Genomic DNA, 25,549 nt, shown 5'->3' on the forward strand with positions numbered 1-25,549 from the left:
GAAAATTAATTTCTGCTAGATTATGCTGCATACGAAGACGTCATGGATCAGGCATAATAGGCTAGTTATTTTGTATTAGAGTGTAGAATTCGGTCAAGGTATTTACCATACCCCAATGGAGCTCTGTTTACTGGATATATCATATATGTTAGAGCATGTCCTACGTACATTGGTAAGATAATACCTCCTGCATGAGTATATGAACATTATGAGATAAATGCACTTATGATCTCTACTCTATTGATTCTGTTCATCTCTCCATGGTTTAGTGTGGGTCCTCTGCGCCGGTTTATGAGAGATTGTCCCACGTAGGTAAAATAACCCCTCCCAAACTAGTATTGAACCTTTTGAGCCTCTTTACTCATTTTCAATTGGAATGGAGTTTGATGCTTCAGCTATATCGTTCATCGTCATGCTTCTTCTTGGCTTCATCTTCTTTTACTTGTCAACCAAGTTCGACCAACAGTATTGTCATGCTACATTGCACACCTTGTTTAAATGATCTCAGTAAATGTTGCCTGAGCTTACAATTGTTGAAATACTCTTGTTCTCCTGGTTCCTCTTCTGTTACCCCTTTTAATGCTGATTTAGTTTTATCTAACTCTATATTGTTATTAGAGTATCTTTTAGAATGGATGTAATGAACATTGGATGCTTTAGTCGCTGTAGACCAAGTTTTGGTGATATTTTGCTGTATTAGATTAATTAAGAGTAGCTCACGGGGCTTTTAAGTATGCTAATTCCAGTTTTTGGACGTTTGAGTGGTGACAGATATGTCCTGATAGTTTAAGCTTTTGGGACATTTGGAACTTAACATGGTTTGAGAGCTTTTGGGGTTTAACTTTCTCCATTTGCATTTTCTATGTCTCCCCTTTGTGTGTCCTGTTTTGCTCTATCTCCCTTTATGTCCTGTTTTGCATTATCTATGGATGTTTCATCTCCATTGTGCAAGACAAGGTTGCAAGCATGGGAGGGGATTTGATATGTTGCTATACATATTTTGGTCCATTTTGTACCAGCTTAAGCTTTTCGGGACAGCTAGTAACGTGACAACAGGAAGCTCACGAAGTAATACACCTGTTTCCCTTCAATAACTTATGTTGCTTTTATTTTTCCATGGTCCTGTCATTCACTTCCCTGTTCCTGATCTTAACAGCTCTACGAACAAGGTGTCAAAAGATTTCTTAAGATGTTTTTATTAGTCAACCTCAAATCCTTCCGTTGCATGCTTGCTTGTGATTAAAACATAATCGTGTCAGCATGATATTCAGAGCAGAAACCTGTTCCCTAGTTCTAGGGTATGACCCCGTGGTAGGATTACACTTTCACGACAGGCCAGTAGCTATCGCTGCGACTGCGTAAGGCCTTTCAACTGAGGTGTTTTCCTGTTGTTGTTCATTTTTGATTGGTACGCTTGCAAGTTGCTGTGCATAAGATGGAAATGACAAAAATACCCAATCTATGCACTTTAAGTGATGTTTATAGTCGAGCTGCCTCTTGCAGATTTATATATTTTTAATTTAGGAAACATAAAAAAATTGATGAATGACGGATTCTGAGTTTCATTAATAAAAGAAAGTTCTCTGATGGATGATTGCATGTGTGTTATGAAATGAATTTCTATTTCCAATGTCATGCAGTTGGTTCTTGTACAGTGATATTATGACAGTGTATAAATGGGATACATTAGGTAATGGTTACTTATTATGCAGGTATTGGATGAATGTCTTCGTGCAATATCTGGATTTAAAGGAACTGAAGATCTTTCCGATGATAAACTTCTTGATACGCCATTTACATCCGATCATTCTAGGATAAAGAAGATTTCATCAGCTCCATCATATGGGTCTGAAAGCCTAGCAGTTACCAAGGACGAACCTGAAGCAAATATGTCGGGGATTGAGCAGTGGTCCGAGGCAATTGAGAAGCACGTGCCTTTGGTTCTGTTGCATACTTCTGCCATGGTTGGTTAAACGAACTTGCGATTAGTAGTATCTTTGTTCTTGAAAGTAGTTTTTTTTTCCTAGCCTAAGGTTCTGCTGTGAATAGCTATCTTATTCCTCGTACCTCACTTTTCTTCTTTTTCCATTCAACTTTCATGAACAGCTGAAAGCACTTCCTGTATGAGCATTATTGTCCCCATATTGGTTGTTTCCTCTTTCGAGCAATAGGAAGTATCTAGAGCAAAAGACTATGCCTATTACTGTTATGTTGCCTCTTTCTAGTTTAAAAACATGCCTTTTCTACTGGAAATCTCTAGAATCTTCTTGTCAACAGTAAAAGCATGATGAAAATCATCATTCTTGGTGAACCTTGATGCTGTCAAAGACTCAGAATATTGATGTAATACCTTTTGAAGAAGTCCACAATTGTTGGTTGCATCTAATTGATAAGGCCAGGATGATATGAGTATGTGTTTAGTAGGATAATACTGGAGTAACATATGCCGTATTTGCAATTACATTATGTTAAAGCATCCAACTAGGCCTCCAGGCTCATAGACTGGTTCTTCCTCACCTCTCTAATTTTGTAAGCTGATTCCAGAACATTCAACATTTGTAATGTCATTTCTCTACACTTCTTTTTGCGGGGCATAATTGTTTGTGCAAGAACCAAAGCATGCACCCCACAAGATGCCCACGGAATGTGAGTGAATTGGGCTTCAATGACTTTCTTGTCTCCTTGCAATAGACCATTGTCGGCTACCTCTTCAACCACATTTTGAGGCCCAACCTCATCAATGTGGAAACTTTACATCCAACTCAAAACCAATTGGCAATGAGTGGAGAGGTCCCAACATTATAGTAAGTGATCACCCATTCCACTCCCAAGAATGTGGGATTATGTTTACTTAACATCCCCCTCACGTGCAGCCACATCTGAGGTTTGTCACATGTAGCCTCTTTTTGGGTCTATCATTGTGTAGCTTTTTTTTGCTGGTCTAGTGGTCTGTTATCATGGGGTGTGGATTGTGAATTTTTTTTAAATGTGGGGTGGAATGGCCCCGCTCTGATACCATGTGAAAACTTTACATCCAACTCAAAACCAATTGGCAACGAGTTTAGAGGTCTCAACATTATATTAAGTGACCACCCATTCCACTCCAAAGCAAAGTGGCAGTAATTGTCCTTGGTTTCCCCTGAGCAATCAATTGACTTCAAGAACATAATCTGGTCCCGGAGTCATCTTAAAAACAAAAACCTTACAAAATTTTAGGCATGGGCAATGACTAACGTTTTGGAGGAAACAACCACATGAACCGACCATTTTGGCTCTTTTGTTAGTTGCACTAGCTGCCACATGACTTTATGGGCACTTGAGTAAGTTCTGGCATCAGTGGTGTTGCATGCAATTGTTTAGTGCTTCTAGTAGCAAACTATTATATGTAAGCCTCCCTTATGAGTTTTATTCATTTATCTTGCCATTGGAAGGTGAGGGCTGCATCCGTTACTTGTTTTGCGGGATTAACTTCTTCTGTTTTCTCTGCTCTACCGAAGGAGAAGCAGGACTTCGTTCTTAATTCCTCTGTAAGTCTTGAAAATGCATTTGAGTCTATGATGGAACCCGAGTTTTTCTGTATTAGTTGTGTAAATAATGTTAACGTGATACTTGCTTTCCCATAATTTGTGCATATCTTTGTAGATCAATGCTGCTCTGAAAGACGAGGTTCCTTCTGTCAGATCAGCTGCTTGTCGTGCAATTGGTGTGATCACTTGTTTTCCACAAATTTTTCAGAGGTGGATCTGCATAGTGCAAGCTGTTGAAATTCTTATTGGCACTGGTCTAGTAGAAAGAAACTCACACTGGTTTGTCTATATAGGGTAGAGATCCTGGGCAAATTTATCGATGCTGCTGAGATTAACTCTCGCTACTCATTGGTCTTGGTATTGTTTCTCGTTTCTTATTTCTGTGTCTGTAAGTTTGGAACTTTCTATTGCTTTATCTTTCATATTTTTATCTCGAGGAGCTCAATTATTCCTGTTAATAGGTGCGCATTACAGCTTCCTGGGCCTTGGCAAATATGTGTGATTCTCTCCGTCATTGTATAGATGCTGTTACCTCCAAAAGGAGTTACGTGGGTGAGCTTGCTTTACAATAGTTATATTGTAGGCCTGTACTAGCAGGGGTTTCAGTTATTTTATTTCTTTCCCTTTGACTGGTTAGATTCCAAGGTGACCTCCCAATTAATTGCACGTTCAATTGAGTGTGCTTTGCGACTGACAGCGGATGGTGACAAGGTAAACATACTACAATGCCCTTTCTTGTCCATATTTTCTCCTCCTGTCATTGCTTTCAGAATTGTTGGTTGAGTAGAATCGGTTGTACATATGTTTCGCTCTCTTGCGTTCCCCTTAGTGAGCACTATCGGTGTTGTTGTAATGAGTTTCTGACTACAGTTTTGTCTGTAATATTGGTTCAGCTAGGTGAAACTCAATATTTCTGTTTGTCATTTTGACTGTTAAATTATCAATATTGGCTACTGCACAGGGGGGCTGAGGCAGCCCGCAGCTGTCATTTAGATTATCAAGGAACAAAATTTTTATTTACCTGTAAACTGAGAAATTGATGCTTAACTCTCTCTCTCTCTCGTAGATTTTTATTCTGCATCTCTCTTATATTGAGAGCTCAGTAAAAGAGAAACTATTGGCATGAAGTAACATTTGCTACCCCACTTCATGCAAGTCCAAAGTATAGAAATTGTTGGCATTTAGCCAAAGAAGCATGGATACAGACACAGATATGACACAAAACGAACACCCAGATACGCTATTTCTCTAAAGAGTGGCACACGGACACGTCGGGGATATGTTGTCTGTATATTCAAATATATAGCTACGTATCTATTACTGTAAGTTTAGGCCCCCCATTGTTTCATATATAAGATACAAGGAGTTAATAAAGTTTCTTGATGGACATGAGACTAAACAAATCGGAAAAAAGAAGGGCGTGGACACGGCTATAAACTGCAAACACCTTTATTATTATTATTTTTTATTAATGTACCCTTTTCATACTGAGCGAACTTTCAATGTGTCCAACTTGTATTAGATAATTATACCTTGGCAAGTTTTTAAGAAGTTTCAATTACATGCCAATTTTAGTCATAGACACCTAAGAAGTGTCTGACATGTTGGGATAAGAGTGTTAGACATACTGTATTAAGATTTTTATTTCATATTTATCAACACAAGGGAAAAAAGAGTATCGAACTGTCCGAGCGTGCCCGTGCTTCTTAGCTTTCAATCATTGAGCTGACAAAGAGCACAAAGGTTTCCTTGGTTCGGACGGAGATCGGGCCACGAGTGTAAAGGCAGAAGGGAGCTTGACTGCAAGACCCACCCGTCGATCAAGGACGAAAGTCGGCCTTAGTGATCCGATGGTGCCGAGTGGAAGGGCCGTCGCTCAACGGATAAAAGTTACTCTAGGGATAACAAGCTGATCTGCTACCTGCCTACTAAGCATGGTGACAAATTTGCTGATTTTTTTCCATGGCTGTTCCTGACAACTGTAAACCCAGTTTCCTTTTTAACTTAGTTAATCTAGCCTTGCCAAAATTGACCATGTAACTTATCTACATTCTGTGGTGCCCGGTAAGATGGAAGATCCTAAGTATTAACTTTAACATGAGTTTAAGCATTTTGGAATTGCTTGTAGGTAGTAGTGAGTCAGCTGCAAACACATTAATCTCCTCTTGTGCACCTTCTTCCCATTTTGCAAAGCATCGTTTCTTGCATTCCACAAGGTTTGCCAGGTGACCTGAAACAGGCTGTCATCGACATCACAGGCAACTTCCGTCTTCATATAGCTTAGATGTTGAAGGTTGCATGGCATATTCCTCAACGCAAAGCCAGAGAGGGCTATGCTCCAGGTTCTTTGTGCCCACTAGAAGTTCTTTAGAAATTAGAACTGGAGTAGTTGATTCTTAATCTCTGCAATCATGAACGGGTATCGTCCCTATGCCTAATATAAAATTTGACTTGGAGAGCACCATTAGAAGCTCTCCCAGCAAAGACACGGATTTACACATTTTCAAATGCCATCCAATACAACTGACACTTGATTTATTTTCAAACATTTCATCGTATAAATCCACGAGTCTGTGACTGGGTGGCGTGTAAAGGACGTGTTAGCGTGTCCATCTGTCTTCCAAGGATTTTTATTTTGATTAGCTTTTTGTGCGTTGTATGCGTTTTCTAAACTCATAATCAACTCACTAGAGCCACAATAATTGTTTTGCGTTTGCATGTGCCATCTTTTTGCTCAATAGATTTCCTCTGATAAGACATTTTTGGCAAGTTCTTTGTTATTCCTGTGGTAGTTACATTTAGTACTTGTCTCTTTCTTACTTAATTTCCTATTTCTTATTCTCCTTGTTAAAACTAGATCAAAGCAAATGCCGTGAGAGCTCTTGGAAATCTTTCAAGGTTTGTCCAATTTTCGAAACAGTCAGGTGTTGATGATGAGCCAGTGGATGGTGTTAGTTTGTCTCAAATAATTAGCGGTGCTGAAAAGTTGCCAGCCAGGAGTGATCTTGGCATTAGGCAAAAGCAACAATCTGTATTGAGTTCATTCCAGGGGGCATTTTTGGATGATTCACTTTGGCTAGGAAGGATGGTGCAGGCATTTCTTTCTTGTGTTGCAACTGGAAATGTGAAGGTATCCTTGTTCTTTTTACGTAAAACAAGGGTTTGATTTAGGTGGGTGGCAATCACACTTTTATTTGGTCGTCATTCAATTATTATCCCAGCTAAGAATGGCTTTTACAAGCAGGTCCAATGGAATGTTTGTCACGCATTGAGCCACTTATTTCTTAACGAAACAGTAAAACTGGCAGATATGGATTGGTAAGGAATTTCTTTGCTCATCTATATGTTTCATATGTTGAATCCTTGATACCTTGTTTCTATGTGTAGAACTCTGATGTTGAAACTCATGATGTATCTTGTTCTGATTGTTGAAAACAAAATTGGAAGATTGAAGGGATTAATAGGAACATCTCTTCGGGTTAAAAAGGAACTAAATAAGCATATGCAGTAAACAGTTTTCCATATGATTGATTCATCTTGTATCATTCTTCTGGATGTAGTGGCAGTATGAGGGATATTGTGGAGGGGGGACCGAGGACATAAAACTACATCCTTGGGGTTAGGTCACTCCCTACCTTGACGCTCCCATCGCCTCTACCTCCGCTCGATTTGTTTTCTATTCCTCTTATTTGTACGGTTGTGTATAGCTTAGGGTTTGAAAGGTGGCAGAAAAGAGTGTCACCTCTATCATGAAGAATCACGTCACTGTCGCCCTCAGATGTGAAGGGAAGATATGACAAGTTTGAAGGGAAGAATCACGTCACTGTTGTCACTGTCCCATCTGGAAGTATTTGTACTTTATACGGGGTCATTGATGGTAGGTTCTTCTCATGTTGTGTTTGTTTCTGTTGACAGAACTTTGGTAGAAAAAGGGAGAAACTAGGCCACAAACTATTTATAACCAGGTTTGCTCCATCAATAAGTGTTGAATAGATTGATATAAATTGTTGGGCCCATCTCCTAACAGTTCAAGGTTTTGGGACAGTTGGTAAGTTAACATGCTATTAGAGCTCAGGTGGGGAGAGGTCTTGGTTTCATGTCTCGCCGTTTGCATTAGGTTTCCCCCCTTTGTATTCTATTTCGCTCTATCTATCTGTATTTGCATCTCCACATGAAGGATGATGTTTTGTACGTGAGGGAGAGTATTGAATTGCATGATATACGTTATTGGGCCCATTTCCTTGCAGTTTAAGCTTTTGGGATAATTGGTAATTTAATATAAGTATGAAACATCTAAAGAAAAGGAAAAAAAGGTTTTTAGTGCTAGGGTGGTCCACCAATCAGGAGGAATTTGTAATTGTTAGAGTTGATGGTGGAGGGGCTGGGTGGGAAGCGAGAGTGAACTACTTCAGTGGTTAGTCAAGTTGTTTTGTCAATTTATAAGTAATCTAATTTTTCATGTCAAAAATACTAAAAGGATACGAGAGGTAGGAGGAAATTTATTGGCATCCTCCCTTTCTTCTTGCCCGCCATGATCTGTATGGAAGTGATTTGGGACCTTTGGTACATGAGTGAAATTGTAATTTAGATGGTCTAGCCATGTACGCAGAGGATTACTGAAAATTGGGAAGGCACTGACTTCTCTTTTTCTTCCTGATGACATGATGTTGAAGTTTATGGGGATTTCCACTTTTTTTGCTTATTTTAGTCGGGAAGTTTCAGCCTTGGAATGTTCCAAGTTATTTGGAAGTCGTATCTAAGAAGTCCGGCAGGATTTTGTTTCCTTATACGTCCTGCTTTGGTGACCCTTATCCTTCTTTTTTGCGGTAGTTCACACAAGTAGGTTGATGGATCCATCTGCCAGTCCTGTTCTATTTGGTTTTGACCAATAAATAGAGTTCGTTTCAATTGAATAATTTATTTGAACCAATAGCCTTTGCAGGTACCCTTGACCTGCAAAATGAAAAAAAAGTGCTTTATGCTTTGCCATGTGCAGCAAAGCACTTCATTCTTCCTCAGGCAAGACTCCTTACTTTGATGTTTATCATATAGAACCGTAGGCCTAATAATTAGTAACCACCAGAAAAGTTGTAATGTTTCCTAGCTTGATTCTGTACATTTAAGATGTGGTATTTGTGTGTGTGTGTGTGTTGTATACAAATTATATGCATATTATATATTTATTGTATTCTATCTACTTGTTATAGCTGGAGAACTATGCCACAAGTTTTCCAAATCGAATAGAATATAAGTTGGTTTATGTCTTGGTTGACTGGTAAAATATTTCACATAATCCTCTTTGATTAGTTTCCATGAGTCTGGAATACCTTTTTTGGGCTCGCTACTTACTTCGCAGCATATACTTAGGTGACTTTGAGTGTGCCTAATGTGATTTGGCTTTTAATGGAACTTAGTTGGCTGCGATGGATAACAGGTTCCAAAGCCATGCCCAAAGCACAAATGATTAGGAAAATAGATGTCATATTTTATCGGAATGCGGTGTTCTGAGAGTCGATCGCCTAGTCCCCGTCTAGGCACTAGGCGGCCAACTAGTTGGCACCAAGGCACCCCTTTTCCACTTGAGTAGCGCCTAGCAATTTTTAGAAATTGTCGGCATGTTGTACAAAAAAGTTTATTTGGTCAGTTTAGAAAGCAGAGTGCTTCCTCCTTTTGCCTGCTATAGCTTGAAATATAAGCAGGATGTTAAAACTTTTGTTGGTTGTGATTCCTTGATGCGCACATTGATGTTATCCTTTTAGTTTTGCAGCTTTGCTTCCTTTTATCCTTGATAAGAATGCAACATTTGCCCTCTTGAAGGTTCAATACATACCCAGGGACTTTTGTCAGAAAAATGACCTTAGGAAGGTTGACGAGTTGGAAATCTCATGTTTGATGTACTGACTACTGAGACTTTTTTTATATGTATCTCTTGTTGTTTTTGAAGTCCTAGATTTTTAGGATGGTATTTTTTGGCAGAGAAAAGGTAACATATAGAAAAGAAGAAGATTAGGATTGCCTTGGTGATCCTAAGATGGGATTCAACCCTTGTCTAAGAAATAAGGATCAGACATAACTATTACTCCCTCCGTCCCATAATATTTGTCCGGTCCGGTCCGCAAAACGGAGACGTAAAAATAATACAATTTTTGTAAGAAAAGTTGGAAAAAAATTCAACAATTTACTAGATCTTGACGAGTTCTTTTAACTTATGAAAAAAATTTGAATTTTTTCTTGAAAGAAATACATTATTTTATAGTCCTCGTTTTGCGGATCGGACAAATATTATGGGACGGAGGGAGTATATGGAATTGATTTCCTCCCAATTTCCTGTAGTTTCTGAGGAAAACTCACAATACATCATGTAGCCCACTAAATTTCTGTCTTTAATTCTTAACCTCAAATGAAAGAATAGAACTTGACATTGAATGCCTCAGCTGTCAATTTTCTACCATTAAACTGTCCATAAGATTGCTTGTATAGATTGCCATCGAAATTGCCCTTTGGAAGTGTAGTGTTTCATTTTCTTTTAACCTCATCTTTGAATTTGAGTCAAGTTGTATTTTGATTTCAAATCACAATTGTCAGATTCATTTAATGTTGTCTATCCATATTTGTTCATCTTTCTGATGCGTTTTTGTTAACGTAGTGTAATATGGTGTACTAAGTTAGGATCATGTGTTTGTTTTACATGATGTGGACGCCTCTTGTTTTGCTATAACTATTATTTTCTGGGTTCTGTGAGTAGTGATGTCTGTTTTAAGATACTTTTTGTACAGGGCTCCTTCTGTTTTTAGTATTCTTCTAGTGTTACTTCGCGATTCTCCTAACTATAAGATCAGGATCCAAGCTGCTGCTGCTTTGGCGGTGCCAGTAACAACACTTGGTTAGTATTTCTCTGTACATTCATTTCACCATGTTCGAACTGTAATGGTGCTTGTGCTTGTGATTGCTTGTGTTTCGACTATCAAAAAGACACATTGCATTTTTTTTCTTTCTCTAGTATGCTATTTAGGGGCCATATCAAACCATTCGGTTTCTTTTTCACAACCTTGACCAACATGCTTGGCCTTCTTGTGATTGTTTTAGTTCCTTCTACTTAAATTGCATCCATGAGAGGCAGTTGTGATAAATGTTGCACCTGTATTCTGTGACCTTTAATTTTCAATTATGCAAGTATTTTCATATGTCCATTGTTATTGCCCAATAGACCTCCATGTTTGAAATGTGTTTGTAATTGCACCCAATGCTTCTTTTTTCTTATTAAAAAAATGCACCAAATTCCCAAAAAGTAGCATGTTCTACCACAGCTTGAGCCTTTTTTCCATGCGACCTTCCTATTGAGAGTGCAATTTATTTTATTTTTGTACTATTTCAGTGTCCTAGTATGGTTTGTGGGAAAGCAGCAGTTGATCCTTAAGTGAGGAATACTTGCTTCAAGATTCTTAATGTGTTTGTATTCCTGCCTTTACAACTCATGAAACTGCCCAGTACCCATTCATTTCACACATTTCAGTTGAATATGCTGTGTAGTAGATCAAAGCATGCCACCTAAACTTATTTCTGCTACATCTAATGGATGTAAATTTCTTTATTTCAAGAACAGCCTTTTTCCTTTTCCTTTTCCTTTTCCATGCAGAACTCATACAATAATGGAAATTTATTCGATCCCATGCTTCTGTTGCAGACTATGGAGGATCATTTTCAGATGTCATTCAGGGTGTGGAGCTTGCGCTCGAGAATTTAAGTTCAGACCAGATAACGCCATCGAGTTTCAGATATAGGACTGCGCTTGAGAAGCAGGTCAGCACCTGAAACCAATTCCATTGCGGAATACCAATTAGTCTTGTTAAGGAATACAATCCCACATTGCTTGGGTATGGAATGGGTGATTACTTAATATAATGTCGGGACCTCTCCACCTAATAGCTTAAGTTTTTGGGTTGGATATAAAGTTTCTACATGATATCATAGCTAGGCTTATGGGGAGAGCCTGGGTACACGTGATGGGGGGTGTTAAGGGTATAAATACTAAAGTTACCCCTCTCTAACAGCTTGAGCTTTTAGATGAGTTGGTGATTAACAATTTATCATGGAATCAGACCTAGGCTTTTGGACATGACTCTCTTGATTAATTGCCCTGTTGTTTGTCCGGTAAGTGCACCTTGTTTCCTTATGCTCCCAATGTTATGGATCCTTTGGTTATCTCTCCACATGCAAGATAGGAGTCGAACATGCGGGGGAGTGTTAGAGCTTGTCCTACATTGATTTTCTATAGCCTCCAAAACTAGTATGAGTTGGATGCTTTAACATGGTATCAGCATGGGGCCCATTCCATCCTATATTTTAAATAAAATTACAATTTTCTCAACCACTATGATAGATCAACAAAAAAGTTGCATAATGATGGACCCAAAAAGAGGCTACATGTGACAAACCTCAAATGTGGCTGCACGTGAGGGGGAATGTTAAGGAATACAATCTCACATTGCTTGGGTATGGAATGGGTGATCACTAAACATAATGTTTGGGACCTCGCCACATAACAACTTACGTTTTTGGGTTGGATATAAAATTTCTACAATTTACATCTGGATTGTGGAGCCACAATAAAAACACAACATATTTTATTTAGCATCTTGGATTAAAATATTCTTTTTTCTTAGATGATTCTAACATTCTTAAGAGTAAATTGTACTCTAAATATTCTTGTAGTTATAGTTTGGCTAATGTATCGTAATCATTGGGGCTATATAAAAGATGAAGACACCTGCTCTAACATTGTTATGAATTTCTCTTTCCTATTTCCACTCATCATAGTGGCATTTGGATATTGACCTTAGACATACTAAATCTACTGACACAACATAACTTGTTTAAGAGGTAAATTGCGTTTCTTGCAAATGCAATTATGTGAGCCACTTAAGGTCATTCTACCGATTTTATGAAGCATGTCCATCATTGCTTCTTATAGTTCTATGTGTTGTCATATGATCCTTAGGCTCCAAGTAATGAGAACACATAGGAGCCTTTTCTCTTGAAATGGGAATGAACATGAACATTAGACAAACATATTGCAGTCATGCCCAATTCCAGTAGGATTGCCTTGATCTTTTCCCACATAATCATGACACAGGCCCGGTATATTGTGATGTGTGACTTGATTGAAATTCTGTTCCGACATATTCAGCATCCTTGTGGAAAGAAAATGATCTTCTGAGATGGTTCCCAAGTTGACAGGTTAGTTTGAGGCTTTTGTTACGAACTTTTCGTAGCAGAATAAAAATAGAAGAAAGGGAGAGACCCTTAACAAATAAAAATAGAAGAAAGGGAGAGAAGTGTCGCTTAACAAGTGGTATCAGAGCCATCGATCCTTCGCTTCATCAAAGCTGGAATATGGATCAACGAGGGACGCGCTTGGAACCTCAAGCTCATTCTCTTGTTATCGGACAACAAAAAATCGCAGAAAAAATCAAAGAGTTCGTTGAGAAGCTGAATCAAATATTGACGATTCAAGTGGCACTATGGGAAGATGAGAACTCACAAGCCATAACTGAAAGTCATGGCAATGGTGAGTTTTACAACAATGGCACTGACCAAATTGGTGAGTCAAAAGTAAGTTCGGATTCTCAGCATCTTAAATGTGGTGAAAACCTGATGGAAAAGATCACGTTGGTTTCAATGCTTTGTGGCAAGGAGAAGTTGGAGGAAGATGTGGAAGAAAATCAAAAGATTTACAGTGGCTTTGAAACTATGTTCAAGATGGTTGTTTCTTCAAATCTCGTTTCTTTGCACGAAGGCAGTTGTGTAATTGTGAGTGTTCTACATATTAGAAGCTGGGATCCTGGTGGATAATGTAATTAACTTTTATTCAACCTTGAGGGCAAGGTTGACCTTAAGGGGGTAGGATTGTTATGTATTAATTATTTTTGTATTTAGTTTTTTCATGTAACAATTAAGTAGTGCTAGGAGTAGTGGGATATGTTAGTTTCCTAGTTTATAGGGGAGTGGGTTAGTGGATGTTATCATTGTTGGTATATAAATATAGCATCTGTCAATGAAAGGAAGTTGAATATTGATATGAAAGTCTTTCATTGTGAAGTACAGAGATCCGGTTCTCCTCTATCAAAACCAATCGGAGGTCTTCCCCCCTCGAAGTGGGACTCTTTTCTGCCTTTCTTCTATTTTTATTTTCTGTTACGAAAAGTTCATAACAGCTTTCAATGTATACGTTGTCTTCTCCTTGGCAGCCTAGGATAGTGGGTTCGCGATTTGAAAGGGTTGCAAAAAGATTCAAAGAGGGCTAGGTTTGTTGCACTATGACGTGTCCGGGAAAGCTCTGGCAGAACTGGGGTTCTGACAATGTTGTCTGTTGAGGGTGTTAAGTTACTAGTAGTCCCAAAACCTTAAGCTGTTAGGAAATGGGGCCTAACAATTTATATCAAGCTATTCAACATCCGTCACGTGCAACCCTGTCTTGCATGTAGAAATACAAATTTTCATAGACAGATCTACAAAGAATATGAAGGGAAGAACCAGAATATAAATGGTAAACAAATGCAAGTGGAAAGACTTGAACCCAAGACCTCTCCCAACCTGAGCTTTGATACCATGTTAAGTTACCTGTAGTCCAAAAGCTTAAGCTGGTAGGAAATTGGCCAAACAATGTATATCATACTATTCAACAACTTAAGCTTGAGGGCACTGTCAATTCAACAGCTTAAGCTTTTGGGACTACGTACCAGAGATGGATAGGGTGCGTGTCCTAGGCTTGCACACGACAGGTGTTGCCGTGTGAGCACGCTACGCGTGAGGAAGGGTGTGAAGCGAAGTCCCACGTTGCCTCGGTACCAAAGTAATAAGATGTACATAAGTGTGAGGCACTCTTACTTCGATAGCTAGCTTTTAGGGTTGAGTTCTACCTGAGACCATGTTATAGAGGGATGGATCATTGGTGTTGGGTTGTAGTTACAGAAAGGACTGCAAGAACCTGGAGGTTTGGTCGGATACGCAGTGGCTTTCTAGCAATAAAACGGAACTTGCTTTAGATCGAAGGTTTGCTCCCTGAGTAAGATAACAAGACAAGAAAGAGGAGCAGACGCTGGGATTGGAGCAATGAGGAAGGCAGAGTGGGAAGGTGCTACGATGGTTGCTCGGATAACTAGGGTACCGGTGAAGAAAGTAAGAACAGGGGGAGTGTAAGAGAGATGGTATCTTGAGCCTAAGCTCTTATACCAAAATTGAAGTACCAGTGAGAAGGGGAAAAGGTGGTGCAAAAGGGACACAACCCTAACACAAGGCCACGACTAAACTCAAGTTCCATTTATCAACTTTGAATGACACATAAAAGAAGCTCTATGCTTATGTGTGATGGTAATATTCGGCAATGGTAATGTTTTTGATTTCCTAGTTAACTAAAACTTCATGCAATCTAGAATAAAATAATTGGATGCAATATCAAAGTTTGGGGATTGTTAATGAAAGCCCCAACTGCTGTACTACTCTTTTTTTTTTTGCTTATATGTTGATATCAAATCATTTTGAGAAGTACCAATAGTAAATAACTTTGATGAATCTTTGTTTTTGTCTGATATGTTTGCTTGGTTGTTACAGTTAACTTCAACCATGCTGCATTTGCTTGCCCTTGCTTCAAACAGCAGTCATCAACCTATAATGGATTTTCTTGTCAAAGTAAGTATCGTATATCTGCAGATGTACCTGGAATTCAGTGAAACTTAAAATTACATGAGTGTACTTTGTAAGTGTCTTGTAAGAAAATGACTCACTCCAGTCGTGCTGAATATTTGGTGTGCTTCTGTGGGTGTAAAGTTGCTGTTGCATTCTTAGACTGCATCTCTGCGTGTGTGCGCGCGCGCGGATAGTTTCACAATCAAATGAAAGCAAATTGGTCATGGTTTCCTTTATGCATTTTTATAACTGTAATGCTTGGTTCTCTTGGAGTGTGCATACCTATGCTCTGGACTATCAATGAAGGAAGCATGGTAATGTGCACATAAATTGATTTGGGTCTCTAGGCCTGCCCTCGCTGATGCCATTTGGCTTTGATTTGGGGGCATGGTTCTACAACAAAATGTCTCTGTAGCTCCTCGGTTCTTGGAGGTTTAGGGGGGCCACTGTTTCAGTGGTACTCTGAGAGCAGCCACTTTGTGCATATATTGCCAAAGGTTAGGTCTGTCTCCAATCATCCCCCGCCCATACCCCCAATGATTGGGGACTAGATGGGTTATGTGATGTTGTTGTTTGGTTCTCTTGGCCTAACGGCAAAGCGAGACGGCGGCGGTGAGTCCTTTGGTTGGCCACTTGGCTGCAGCGGTTGATTGGTGGCGGGTTGGAGGTCGGCGGCTGCCGGGGGGGGGGGGGGGGGGGGGGTTGGTTGGGTTAGGGTTTTGTTTGGGGTTTAATGTTGGGTTTACCCCTTTTTGTTTGCGGCGTGTTTGGTTTCTTGCCAAACTTGGGGATTGGGTCTCAGATGGGCACAGGATTATTCTTAGTGTTGTAGATCTCTTGGGTCTCAAGCTAGGGATTTGATGTCTTCATTCCTTATTCCTATTAATCTTTGTAACATATTCAGAGATTAATGAAATTTTTTTGCCTTTCAAAAAAAAAATAACTGTAATGCTTGGACACTCGATTCTTTTGTCGCTTTTTAAACTTATAACCCACGGGAATTGAAAACAAAGAGAAGATGGTCTGTGGGAAGGGTGGTGGAATAGAAGGAGAAAACAAGGGCTGAATGGAGGGAGTTGAAGGGTGGATAGAGTTTCCTTATTTGCTATGTAGGAAAGAACAAAGTCTGCTAGGGCCGAATCTTTTTTGTTCAATTTAGACAAGGGTGTAGTAAAAATGTGGTGAAGTAAGTTTTTATTATCCAATAGCATCTTGTGTTAGTATGCCAAGTATGAAGGTAGAAGTTTAAACGAAGAAGCTTTTTCTCTCCCACTTGCTCAACCAACCAAAGAAGAGGATGGCAGCTTACTTTCGTAGTCGTGGCTTTCCATTCCTCATAGTTCATTTCCGCCCAATTTTATCATTCTGCTAAAAAGAGTGTATAATGAACCTTCTTATGTTTTGTGGTACATATTCGCTTGTTTTAAGCAGAAAGCGTCTTTTCTTGAGGAGTGGCTTAAACTGCTATGCTTATCCCTTGGGGAGACAAGTACTGAACTTGAGTCTGAAAACAACTGCATGGTGAACCAAAAGAAAGATATGATATCCAGAGCAACTTGGTCACTTGCCAAAGTGTACAAAAGCAGGAATCATATGGCAACTGCACACAAATTTGAGGAGTTGGCCAGCAGCGAACCATGATTTTTATTTGACTGGATGTTGAAGGCTATTATCTGTCAAACAGTAGCTGGTAAACCCTTCTATCGTCAAGGCTCTTAGGGGTTGACTATTTCTACTTCGCATGCATGTTTCACTTATTAAAAAAGTCGGGAGCCTTGTCATGCATTGGAGAAAATATCATATTGCAGTTCTGAGCAACTTGGTGGAGGATCTTATCTGGCATGGTTAGGGATATTTGGGTGTGAAGTTGGTGTATAGTGTCATGCTTTTTATTCCTCAGACTTGAGCAAGGTGTCTGGGGGAACTTGCAGTGCAGCTTGATGTGTAAGCCAAAAAAGGAAGGACAGTTTACCTACTTTGAAGGTATCTCAGGAAAGGAACACCCCGTCTTGAAGTTGTACTGTCATAGTATATATTGGGCTTGAGATTGTAGGGGTTCAAGAAATTTCCTTCTATGTCTGTTGTATATTTGTTACTGTTGGAAGTTTGATAAACGTCCACACAGTGCTGGCTGTCATCCTTATTTTAAGTTCCTTAGTGATGAACTTTTGCACCAACAAAATGAGTTAAACAGTTTCAGTGCAAATGTATTCGTCATTGTGCTAATAATTTATGGTCTTTGGAGCCAAATTTACAAGGGAGCAAGGAATGAAGAGCGTGGGCCGTATACATTTGATATATGTTTTTCATATAGTGCATGATCAGGCATGGTTGGTGGTATGGTCAAAAAGTTAGACGACTTCATGAGTCTTTTGATTCTTTCTTATTAAAGGTACGAATGAGTTGGCCAATTCTAACAGAATCTAATGAATGGTTAAAAAGGTCATTTTTAGTGTAAAATGTTGACATTATCATTTTCTCACCCTTGACCAATGGATGACTATAATGACATGGGCTTAAAGGCCCGTTTGTTTTGATCTTCGTAGGATGAGCCTTCATGCTAGAAGGATTTAGGGAAAATGACGGCCCGTGACGTGTTTTGATTTGATAATTAATAGTATTACCTTTTAAGAACATGCTAAGAACATTTATTAATAAACAAAATGTCATCGGCGGGTATTAATTATTAAAACACGTCTTTGGCCGTCATTTCTCCAAGGATTTATAATACTATGCTCTTATGTTATTCTATATTCTCGAAGGGTCTTGGGTCTTGGTCACAAACGTTTCTACTAAAGTACGTAAGATTTGTAGTCACCTTTGGTATATAATCTTGGCAAACAAGTGGGCCTTACGTAGCTTTATTTTTGTTTTGATAAAACTCTCAGCACATGTACGGTTGAATTTCTTTAGATTGCAAGAGAGGACATTGGTTAGTTTAAATTTTCGTTTTTTTTGGGTAATTTTTAGGGTATGATACCTTTTTTTTTTTTTTTGACTGGGAAACAAATGCCCGAAGGCAGGGTATGATACCTTGTAACTTTGAAGTTACAAGTCATTTTCTCATTACTTGGGTTTCTCATTTTCTCTTTTTCTCTTTTTATCGGCATTACTATAGTGCAATTTCTGAGAAATGGGCTTCATTTTTTGAGCTTCTCATTGCGCGCAGGAGTCTCACAGTCATTAACACCTTTTTTTTTTATTATTGTTTGAGCTAATCCCTCATTGTTTCCGCTCATTAAGCTCATGACTACGTTTATTTGCTAACATGATGGCCGGTCATAGTTCAGTAAAAATTAAGTGGGTCGGCTTTGCTATGTATGAATGACCTTTTAGATTTCATAGAAGATCTTGGTCCTTTATTTATAGTTCCTTGCATTAACCAGTCCGGAATTAGGTGTTGCAACATCACAAGATCACATTTCTGTGATCTTAATCTGTATTTACGTGAATGATGCTACAAATCTCCATCAAATTGGTTATTTATTTATACTGAACAACAGCGACGAGCGAAGGGGAAGGGCCAAGAAAGGGGGCAACAGGTAAGAGAAATGGAGGTTTGGGATCTAGAGTCATAGAGTCTAATTGTTAATGTTAGAAAAGGAATTAAAGACTGAACAGCACAATACATCCTGTAATGAGGTGCCTTTTATTGATGGATGGTTTGTGAGAATGTTGTTGCAAGGAAGGTTAAACTATAGAAGAAGAAATGGAGGATAAAGAGGTGGCGGGTAGAAATGATTATTAGCTTAGAATATATTGTACATGGCGTTCTTTTATGAAAGTGAAGTTGGATAAAAGAGTAAATAAAATTATACTACTAACAACATTTATATGCTGGGTAAACAGAGTAGTTCTACTAGTACCATTTTGACAAAATAAAAAACAAACAAAAAACAGAGAATCCAATGGAGGTGAAGAGGAGAGTATAATAAGGGTGGTGCAGGGGTGGGAGCTTTTTGAGGCTGGTCGGTAGGGGCCTGACCTGAGAATGAAATTAATATCCGCTCATTTCTCTCTCTGTCCTCTGTTTGTCAGTTTATAAATGGCAATAAGTCCCGCTACCACCAACTCCCTCTATAATTAAGCCTATACTTTGTCTTTTTTACCACTTTTCTTTCTTTATCTTTTTCTATTTTTTGCCTTTGGACCGAATCCCACACCACTAGCTGTCTCTCTGGCTTTTCTGCTTATTTCTCCTCCACTCTATCTACCAATGTCCCCTCCAAACGTGGAAAGAGGAAAAAGGTAATAATACTACTCCATCCATAAAGGAAACATCTTCTCTAAGAATTGGTAGTAATTTCCCCACAAAAAGATGTAAAAGAAGAAATTCCCAGTTTTATTTTCCAAAAAAGAAAAAGAAATCCCCACCCCGTCTTAGCTAGTGGAGTATGTATGTATAATCCTTCTGAGCTCACTTCTATTTTCTTCCAACATTAATAAGCTCCCACTCTGTCCATTACTTCTTATGTTCTTCTTCCCAAACTCCTCTTGCCTCTTAATTACAAAACCTCCTCATTTTTTCCCGTACATTACGTGAAAAAGTGAAAAAGAACACACAGAGAGTTATTATTAGGAGAAAGTGAAAAAGAACACAGAGAGTATTATTAGGAGAAAAAGTAAAGCATCTCTTACTCCTGTAATAATTTAAGTAATTTGCTTGGTCTTATGTTGCGCCAATCTCCTTCAGGTACAAGTGTTCTTCTAGTTTAACTGATACTCCTTCAATTGCTTGCTTCTTATGTTATAAAGTTGTTTTATTCAGGATTCAAGTTTCTCTTTTTTCCCTTTGAAATTTTGTGCATTTCTGTTCTTCTCTGTCTCTCTCCCCTAATCTTTGCTATTTACCTTGAAATATAAGGAAAATTTTCAGAGAAACAAACTGCTGATGACTGAACAAGGAAAGCTGGTTTTCTGAAGGATTTAGCAAGTGAATATCATAGGTTGGGGTATCCATGTAAACAAGGCCATTCAGTGGTTCAAGAGGGTAAGTACCATCCCTTTTTTTGTGGTGGCTTTTCCGTAGTTCAGGAGGGTGCCTTAACTTACATCTGTAGAGTTGTTGTCAGTAATACGATGCACTATAGTTTCTTCTAATTAAAAAGATTTACGTTTCCATTTTACCTGTTGGCATTATGTTCCCTTCTTCGATCAAGTCCTTTCGCAGCTACTGATTTCCAAGACATTGCGCTTCTTTTCTTTTTTGCTTTCTGCCATTCCATCTTCTTCTTCATTTGCCTCATCTGTAGAATGCAAACCAGATATGGTTTTTCTTTTATTTTCCCGGAGATTCCCTTTAACGTGCTATAATTTTGACGTAGAGTTACAATGATTTTTGGCGTAAAATTTCCAATCTTAGCTTGGAGGATTTCTGTTACCTCTCCTAAAGTTGCTTATAGTCTAGTAGGTTGAGCAGATCATCTCATCAAAGTCACAAGATGTCTAAGTGTGTTTGAGAGAGAGAAAGAGCGAAGGGTTTTTATCTTTTTTTCGTCTTTCTCCTTTGTAGGTAATTAAACACTTATTTGTCAGGTAATGGCAATTGATGTTCTTTTTCTACGTGGTAAATTGGAAGGGAAACCTGAATTGTTTGCAGGTTTTGAAAGATGGGAAAAGAGTACAGTGCATCACCGAAGCTTCACCAGCTTGAATCAAAGAGGAAGCGTCTCACTTGGATCCTGGCTGTTAGCGGCCTCTGCATATTGTCCTATCTTCTGGGTGCTTGGAATACTAAAACTCCTACTCCCTCTACCCAATCTGAAGTTTACACCCGAGTTGGTTGTAAAGACGAGGGATCCCCTTCTGCAACATCTGGGGGCCGCGGTGGTGATGGATCATCAGTAGAATTGCCTTCATCAGTCCTGGACTTTGAAAGCCATCATCAGTTGGTGGTCAACAGTTCTGAGGAAACCCAACAGTTCCCCCCTTGTGACTTTGCCTACAGCGAATACACTCCATGCCAGGATCCAAATAGAGGGAGGAAATTTGATCGCAACATGTTGAAGTACAGAGAGAGACACTGTCCGTCTAAGGAAGAGCTGCTCCGGTGCCTGATACCCGCTCCACCAAATTACAAGAGCCCTTTCAAATGGCCACAGAGCAGAGACTATGCCTGGTATGGCAACATTCCCCACAAAGAACTCAGCATTGAGAAGGCTGTTCAGAACTGGATACAAGTCGAGGGAGATCGGTTTCGATTCCCTGGGGGAGGCACCATGTTCCCTCGTGGTGCTGATGCTTACATCGATGATATTGCTGACCTCATCCCTCTTACTAGTGGAAATATCCGGACTGCCATTGATACAGGCTGTGGAGTAAGTAAATAGTAAAATTATGATCTGCTGAATACTCCAGTTTAATGTTTACTAGTTTCTCTGTATTGTCTTGCTTGCGAATTGGTGCATGCTAATCATGTTTCTCCAACTTTACCTTTTTGTTTTCTGGGTATGCTGCTGGGGGTGGTGTCATATAAGGTTGCTAGTTGGGGTGCTTACCTGTTGCAGAGGGACATCATAGCCATGTCTTTTGCACCGAGGGATACACACGAAGCACAGGTTTGGTTCGCTTTGGAGCGTGGAGTTCCTGCTATGATTGGCATCATGGCTTCAAAGAGACTTCCTTATCCTTCTAGGGCTTTTGACATGGCTCACTGTTCCCGTTGCTTAATCCCTTGGCATCAGTATGGTAAGGGGATTCATAAAGTAGAAACAATCTGGAGAACATAATAACTCAGAAAACCAACTTTTATTTTCCGACATCCTTGTCCATAGGTGCATTATGCAAAATATTGGAGGTTTTATCTTGAAATTACATCTAAATGTTGCAGGTGGAATGTATCTAGCTGAAGTGGACAGAGTTCTAAGGCCTGGTGGTTATTGGATACTCTCTGGCCCTCCTATCCGCTGGAAGAAATACTGGAGAGGTTGGGAAAGAACAGAAGAAGATCTGAAACAGGAGCAGGATGCTATTGAGGATGTTGCCAGGCGCCTCTGCTGGAAGAAACTGATTGAAAAGGGTGATCTCGCCATATGGCAGAAGCCCATCAATCAAATCGAGTGTGTTCAGAGCCAGAAAACTCCAAACATATGCAAATCAGACAATGCTGATGCTGCTTGGTACTTCCTAAAGTCTACTTTGGTGACCAAATTCTAATAGTTTGATACTCTTTCTTAACTCATGCTGCTTGTGATAAACTAAGGTATACCAACATGGAGAACTGCATCACCCCACTGCCAGAGGTAGGGAGCTCAGATGAAGTTGCTGGTGGTGCATTAGAGAAATGGCCTGACCGTGCATTTGCCATCCCCCCTAGGATAAATAGTGGTTCAATGCCTGGCATCACGGTAGAGAAATTCAGGGAGGATAATGAAATGTGGAAGGACCGTGTGACACACTACAAACGTATTATTAGTGCCTTACAACAAGGACATTACCGGAATGTAATGGACATGAATGCTTACCTAGGCGGATTTGCAGCAGCCTTGTTGAAATATCCTGTTTGGGTAATGAATGTGGTTCCTGCCAGTTCAGATCGCAACACTCTTGGCATTATCTATGAACGGGGTTTCATTGGGACCTACCAGGATTGGTGCGAGGCATTTTCAACATATCCTAGAACATATGATCTTATCCATGCAGGTGGTGTCTTCAGCTTATATCAGGATAGGTAAGAATCTTGATCCTCAGATGTATTCGGGGTTGGAGATCTTTGTTCTTTTGCTGACATGTTTCCATTTTTTATAGGTGCGACATAACCTATATCCTTCTAGAGATGGATAGAATTCTGCGACCTGAAGGAACCGTCATTTTTAGAGATGTGGTGGAGATTCTAGTGAAGATTAAAAGTATAACAGATGGAATGAAATGGAAGAGCCAGATTATGGACCATGAAAGCGGACCATTTAATCCAGAGAAAATTCTTCTTGCTGTCAAAAGTTACTGGACCGGTGAAGCTAAACAGGAGCAAAACTAGTGCAAAATTGCAGTAGGCGTCGTTTGCTTGTGGTTCCTCATCCTAAATCTTCTCAGGGGCTATGCTGTTTCCTTGGATTCTACTCAAAGATAGTTATTGCTTTCATTTGGGAAGAAAATTAGGTTAGCCAATTATGTTTTGTAGGGTTACGGTGGCTTTCCTATTCGTTTTTATATACGGTAGGTTATGTTTTGTTCGTTCTCTTTACGCTGGGTAGTGCGTAAGGGTGGAATGTTGATTGCCAGTACTTGTAAGAGTATGTGCTTGGGTTGCAATCATTGCAAATTTGCAATTTTTATGGTTAGGATCAACTACCTCATGTATGAAGGAATTAATAGTGAGGCGAAAGAGTTGAAGTAGCCTTTTGTAACTCTTTCCTAAGATGAAGCTTAATTATCAAATAAAACTCTTAAATCTGGTCCCCATATATTGGGGTGGGGGGGGGGGCTGCTGTCCCGGCCAAGGGAGCCCCGCACAATAAAAAACATTCACTTCGTAGAACTCGTCGAGTTGAACACATATGCAAAAAATTAGCTCAATCGGATATGATTAAGTGCCTAATCGAAACCTTTTTGTCTTGAAAAGAATGGATCCGAAACACTGGATCAAATCTACTAGAACCCATTATTGGCAAGTTATATGTGTTTCGATTAAGCATTTAATGATATCTGATCGAGTTGATTTTTTACATATTTGTTCAATTCGACGAGCTCTACAAAGTTAACGTTTCCGATCGTTAGAGCGAGACCGGAGCGGAGCCCCCTCGACCGGGACAGCAGCTCCCCTAACAGCTTCCTGTACCTTTGTGGTCTTTGGGATGTTATTTACTGCACTGCTATTTGAATGTCACCTATTGGCTCGATTTTCTTGTCCTTGTAGGCTTGTAGCTACTACAGCTAGAATTACCTTTTTTTGCAACCCAAACGTTAACCGTTAAATATAGACTGTCTACAGTTTTCATTTTTCCAACCCAAAGGTTATTAGGTCCGTTACGCTTTTCTTTTTAAATTTTTTTTTTTTTAAAAGAAGATAACTTCAAACTCAAATATAAGAAAAATAAAAAATATATTTTTAATTTTTATTTGCATCGTTTAAAAAATCTTAATGAGGTCTATCAAATAAGATTTATGTTAATAAAAAGATTATTTACGTAAATATATAATTTTTAAATTTAAAATTACCTTCTTTTTTAAAGAAATCGAAACACCCCTGCTCCTACTGTCCTACATAGGAGCCTGTTTGGGATCCGGATCCTCTCCACATGTTTTCCTCCCCACATCTACCACATCTTTTCACCAAAACATGCCACCTCATTTATGAATTAGATGGACAGCCCAGATTAAATTCACTGACTTACACGACATCGTTTCTTTATTTCCTCCAAACGGAAGCTAACAGTCTCTGTTTTCACCATTTCCCAGCCAAAAAAAAATTATCCCTTGCATTGAATCTGATGAAACCAACTCTCTGCCTCTCTCTCAACCCCATTTCCACACCACCACCACCTACTCAGCCCTGTCACCCGCCATTGAAGCCACCTCCTTCCTTTCTTCCCGACTTTGTATCTGATACGCAAATAGAAGAATGGAACCCTTGAAATTAAAATCTCCAAATTCTTCTTCATTTCCTTGACCTCCAAGTACACAGTGGGAGAAATTCCATAAAATAACTTCTGCTCATGTTGATTGCAACATCAAGTTCTGGAATCTCTACAGCTCCTACAAATATTATTTTAGTTCTCACAATGGAGAAATCTCATCTCCTTCTTGAATTTTTCCCATCGATTTTACACGATATTAATTTTGGAAAGCCCTCGTTTGAAAAACAAAAAAAAAAAACCTATACTCTGAGATTTGGGGGTTTTCGAAACAATGTTCACAAACTGATTTTAACCAATTTTGAAAAAAAATCCAGGTCGTTACAAATTGTATACATCAACCGAGAAGCTTATATATATAATGTCAATTAATTTTTTTTATTACAGATATATATGATACAATTAATTACGAGGTTCCCGAAAAAGATAAGAAGAATATCAGTGAATTGATCCCTTGTGCTTCAGTGCTTATATACATATATATATATATATATATATATATATATATATATATAATGATGATATATAGAGTACGAGAAAGTCTTCAATACACACCCCTTTAAAGAGTGTACCATATGCATATATTGTGTGGTTCATATTGTGCCACCTTATAAAAATTATTTGTAGGACTGTTCATTCATAATATTTTAAACTAAAAATTCGTAACTTTTCATCAATATGATTCGTAACTTTTTAGCAATAGATTCATAACATTTTGGGAATCATAACATTTTAGTGTGTTTCAATGAGGGTGCATATGATACA

At 39.0% G+C, this 25,549-nt stretch overlaps 3 protein-coding genes and 1 non-coding gene across 14 annotated transcripts in view; all 4 read left to right on the forward strand.

The window, feature by feature from the left end:
• The window catches only part of LOC131313432 (uncharacterized), a 30,101-nt gene extending 12,591 nt beyond the window's left edge, over nucleotides 1-17,510 (forward strand). For 2 of the 5 annotated variants that reach the window (XM_058341737.1, XM_058341752.1), the window contains 12 exons: nucleotides 1,713-1,964; nucleotides 3,432-3,527; nucleotides 3,643-3,737; nucleotides 3,821-3,884; nucleotides 3,989-4,079; nucleotides 4,165-4,238; nucleotides 6,385-6,657; nucleotides 6,772-6,845; nucleotides 10,304-10,410; nucleotides 11,212-11,327; nucleotides 15,138-15,215; nucleotides 16,644-17,510. In XM_058341737.1, coding sequence (XP_058197720.1) covers nucleotides 1,713-1,964; nucleotides 3,432-3,527; nucleotides 3,643-3,737; nucleotides 3,821-3,884; nucleotides 3,989-4,079; nucleotides 4,165-4,238; nucleotides 6,385-6,657; nucleotides 6,772-6,845; nucleotides 10,304-10,410; nucleotides 11,212-11,327; nucleotides 15,138-15,215; nucleotides 16,644-16,853 — 1,530 coding nt within the window. In that variant the 3' untranslated portion in view covers nucleotides 16,854-17,510. Of the gene's footprint in view, nucleotides 1-1,712; nucleotides 1,965-3,431; nucleotides 3,528-3,642; nucleotides 3,738-3,820; nucleotides 3,885-3,988; nucleotides 4,080-4,164; nucleotides 4,239-6,384; nucleotides 6,658-6,771; nucleotides 6,846-8,460; nucleotides 8,547-10,303; nucleotides 10,411-11,211; nucleotides 11,328-15,137; nucleotides 15,216-16,643 lie in introns of those variants that run through there. The other 3 variants (XM_058341745.1, XR_009196199.1, XR_009196201.1) reach the window with 3 other exon arrangements.
• Nucleotides 15,511-15,618, forward strand: LOC131318331 (small nucleolar RNA snoR100). The gene has a single exon (XR_009197654.1). It is a non-coding gene; the product is annotated as a small nucleolar RNA snoR100 (small nucleolar RNA).
• Nucleotides 17,054-20,008, forward strand: LOC131317609 (ATP synthase subunit a). Its single transcript, XM_058347142.1, is given in 10 exon segments — nucleotides 17,054-17,071; nucleotides 17,318-17,496; nucleotides 17,538-17,604; nucleotides 17,975-18,035; nucleotides 18,183-18,283; nucleotides 18,285-18,404; nucleotides 18,406-18,506; nucleotides 18,508-18,583; nucleotides 18,585-18,754; nucleotides 19,906-20,008. Coding segments are annotated over 10 exon segments (996 nt in total).
• Nucleotides 19,286-23,601, forward strand: LOC131316069 (probable methyltransferase PMT18). 7 transcript variants are annotated; one of them, XM_058345338.1, is made up of 7 exons: nucleotides 19,286-19,460; nucleotides 20,077-20,202; nucleotides 20,812-21,529; nucleotides 21,689-21,899; nucleotides 22,042-22,330; nucleotides 22,414-22,881; nucleotides 22,959-23,601. In XM_058345338.1, exons 3-7 carry the CDS (start codon nucleotides 20,822-20,824, stop codon nucleotides 23,185-23,187), a joined length of 1,905 nt encoding a protein of 634 aa, XP_058201321.1. In that variant the 5' UTR covers nucleotides 19,286-19,460; nucleotides 20,077-20,202; nucleotides 20,812-20,821; the 3' UTR covers nucleotides 23,188-23,601. The 7 variants fall into 7 exon arrangements, with proteins under 7 accessions (XP_058201321.1, XP_058201326.1, XP_058201322.1 ...); XM_058345343.1 differs by having other exon boundaries at nucleotides 19,306-19,460; nucleotides 20,089-20,202; XM_058345339.1 differs by lacking the exon at nucleotides 19,286-19,460 and adding an exon at nucleotides 19,521-19,905.
• The last annotated feature ends 1,948 nt before the right edge of the window (nucleotides 23,602-25,549 follow it).

The sequence above is a fragment of the Rhododendron vialii genome, chromosome 2a (assembly GCF_030253575.1).
Source record: "Rhododendron vialii isolate Sample 1 chromosome 2a, ASM3025357v1".
NCBI classification, from domain to species: domain Eukaryota; kingdom Viridiplantae; phylum Streptophyta; class Magnoliopsida; order Ericales; family Ericaceae; genus Rhododendron; species Rhododendron vialii.

What these genes read in the sequence shown, in the direction of transcription:
- LOC131316069 (XM_058345338.1), top strand. Translation starts at nt 20,822, where the DNA reads ATGGGAAAAGAGTACAGTGCATCACCGAAGCTTCACCAGCTTGAATCA. An exon ending in AATCCCTTGGCATCAGTATG is followed by an intron (nt 21,900 to 22,041) that starts GTAAGGGGATTC and finishes TAAATGTTGCAG; the next exon opens with GTGGAATGTATCTAGCTGAA. An exon ending in GACAATGCTGATGCTGCTTG is followed by an intron (nt 22,331 to 22,413) that starts GTACTTCCTAAA and finishes TGATAAACTAAG; the next exon opens with GTATACCAACATGGAGAACT.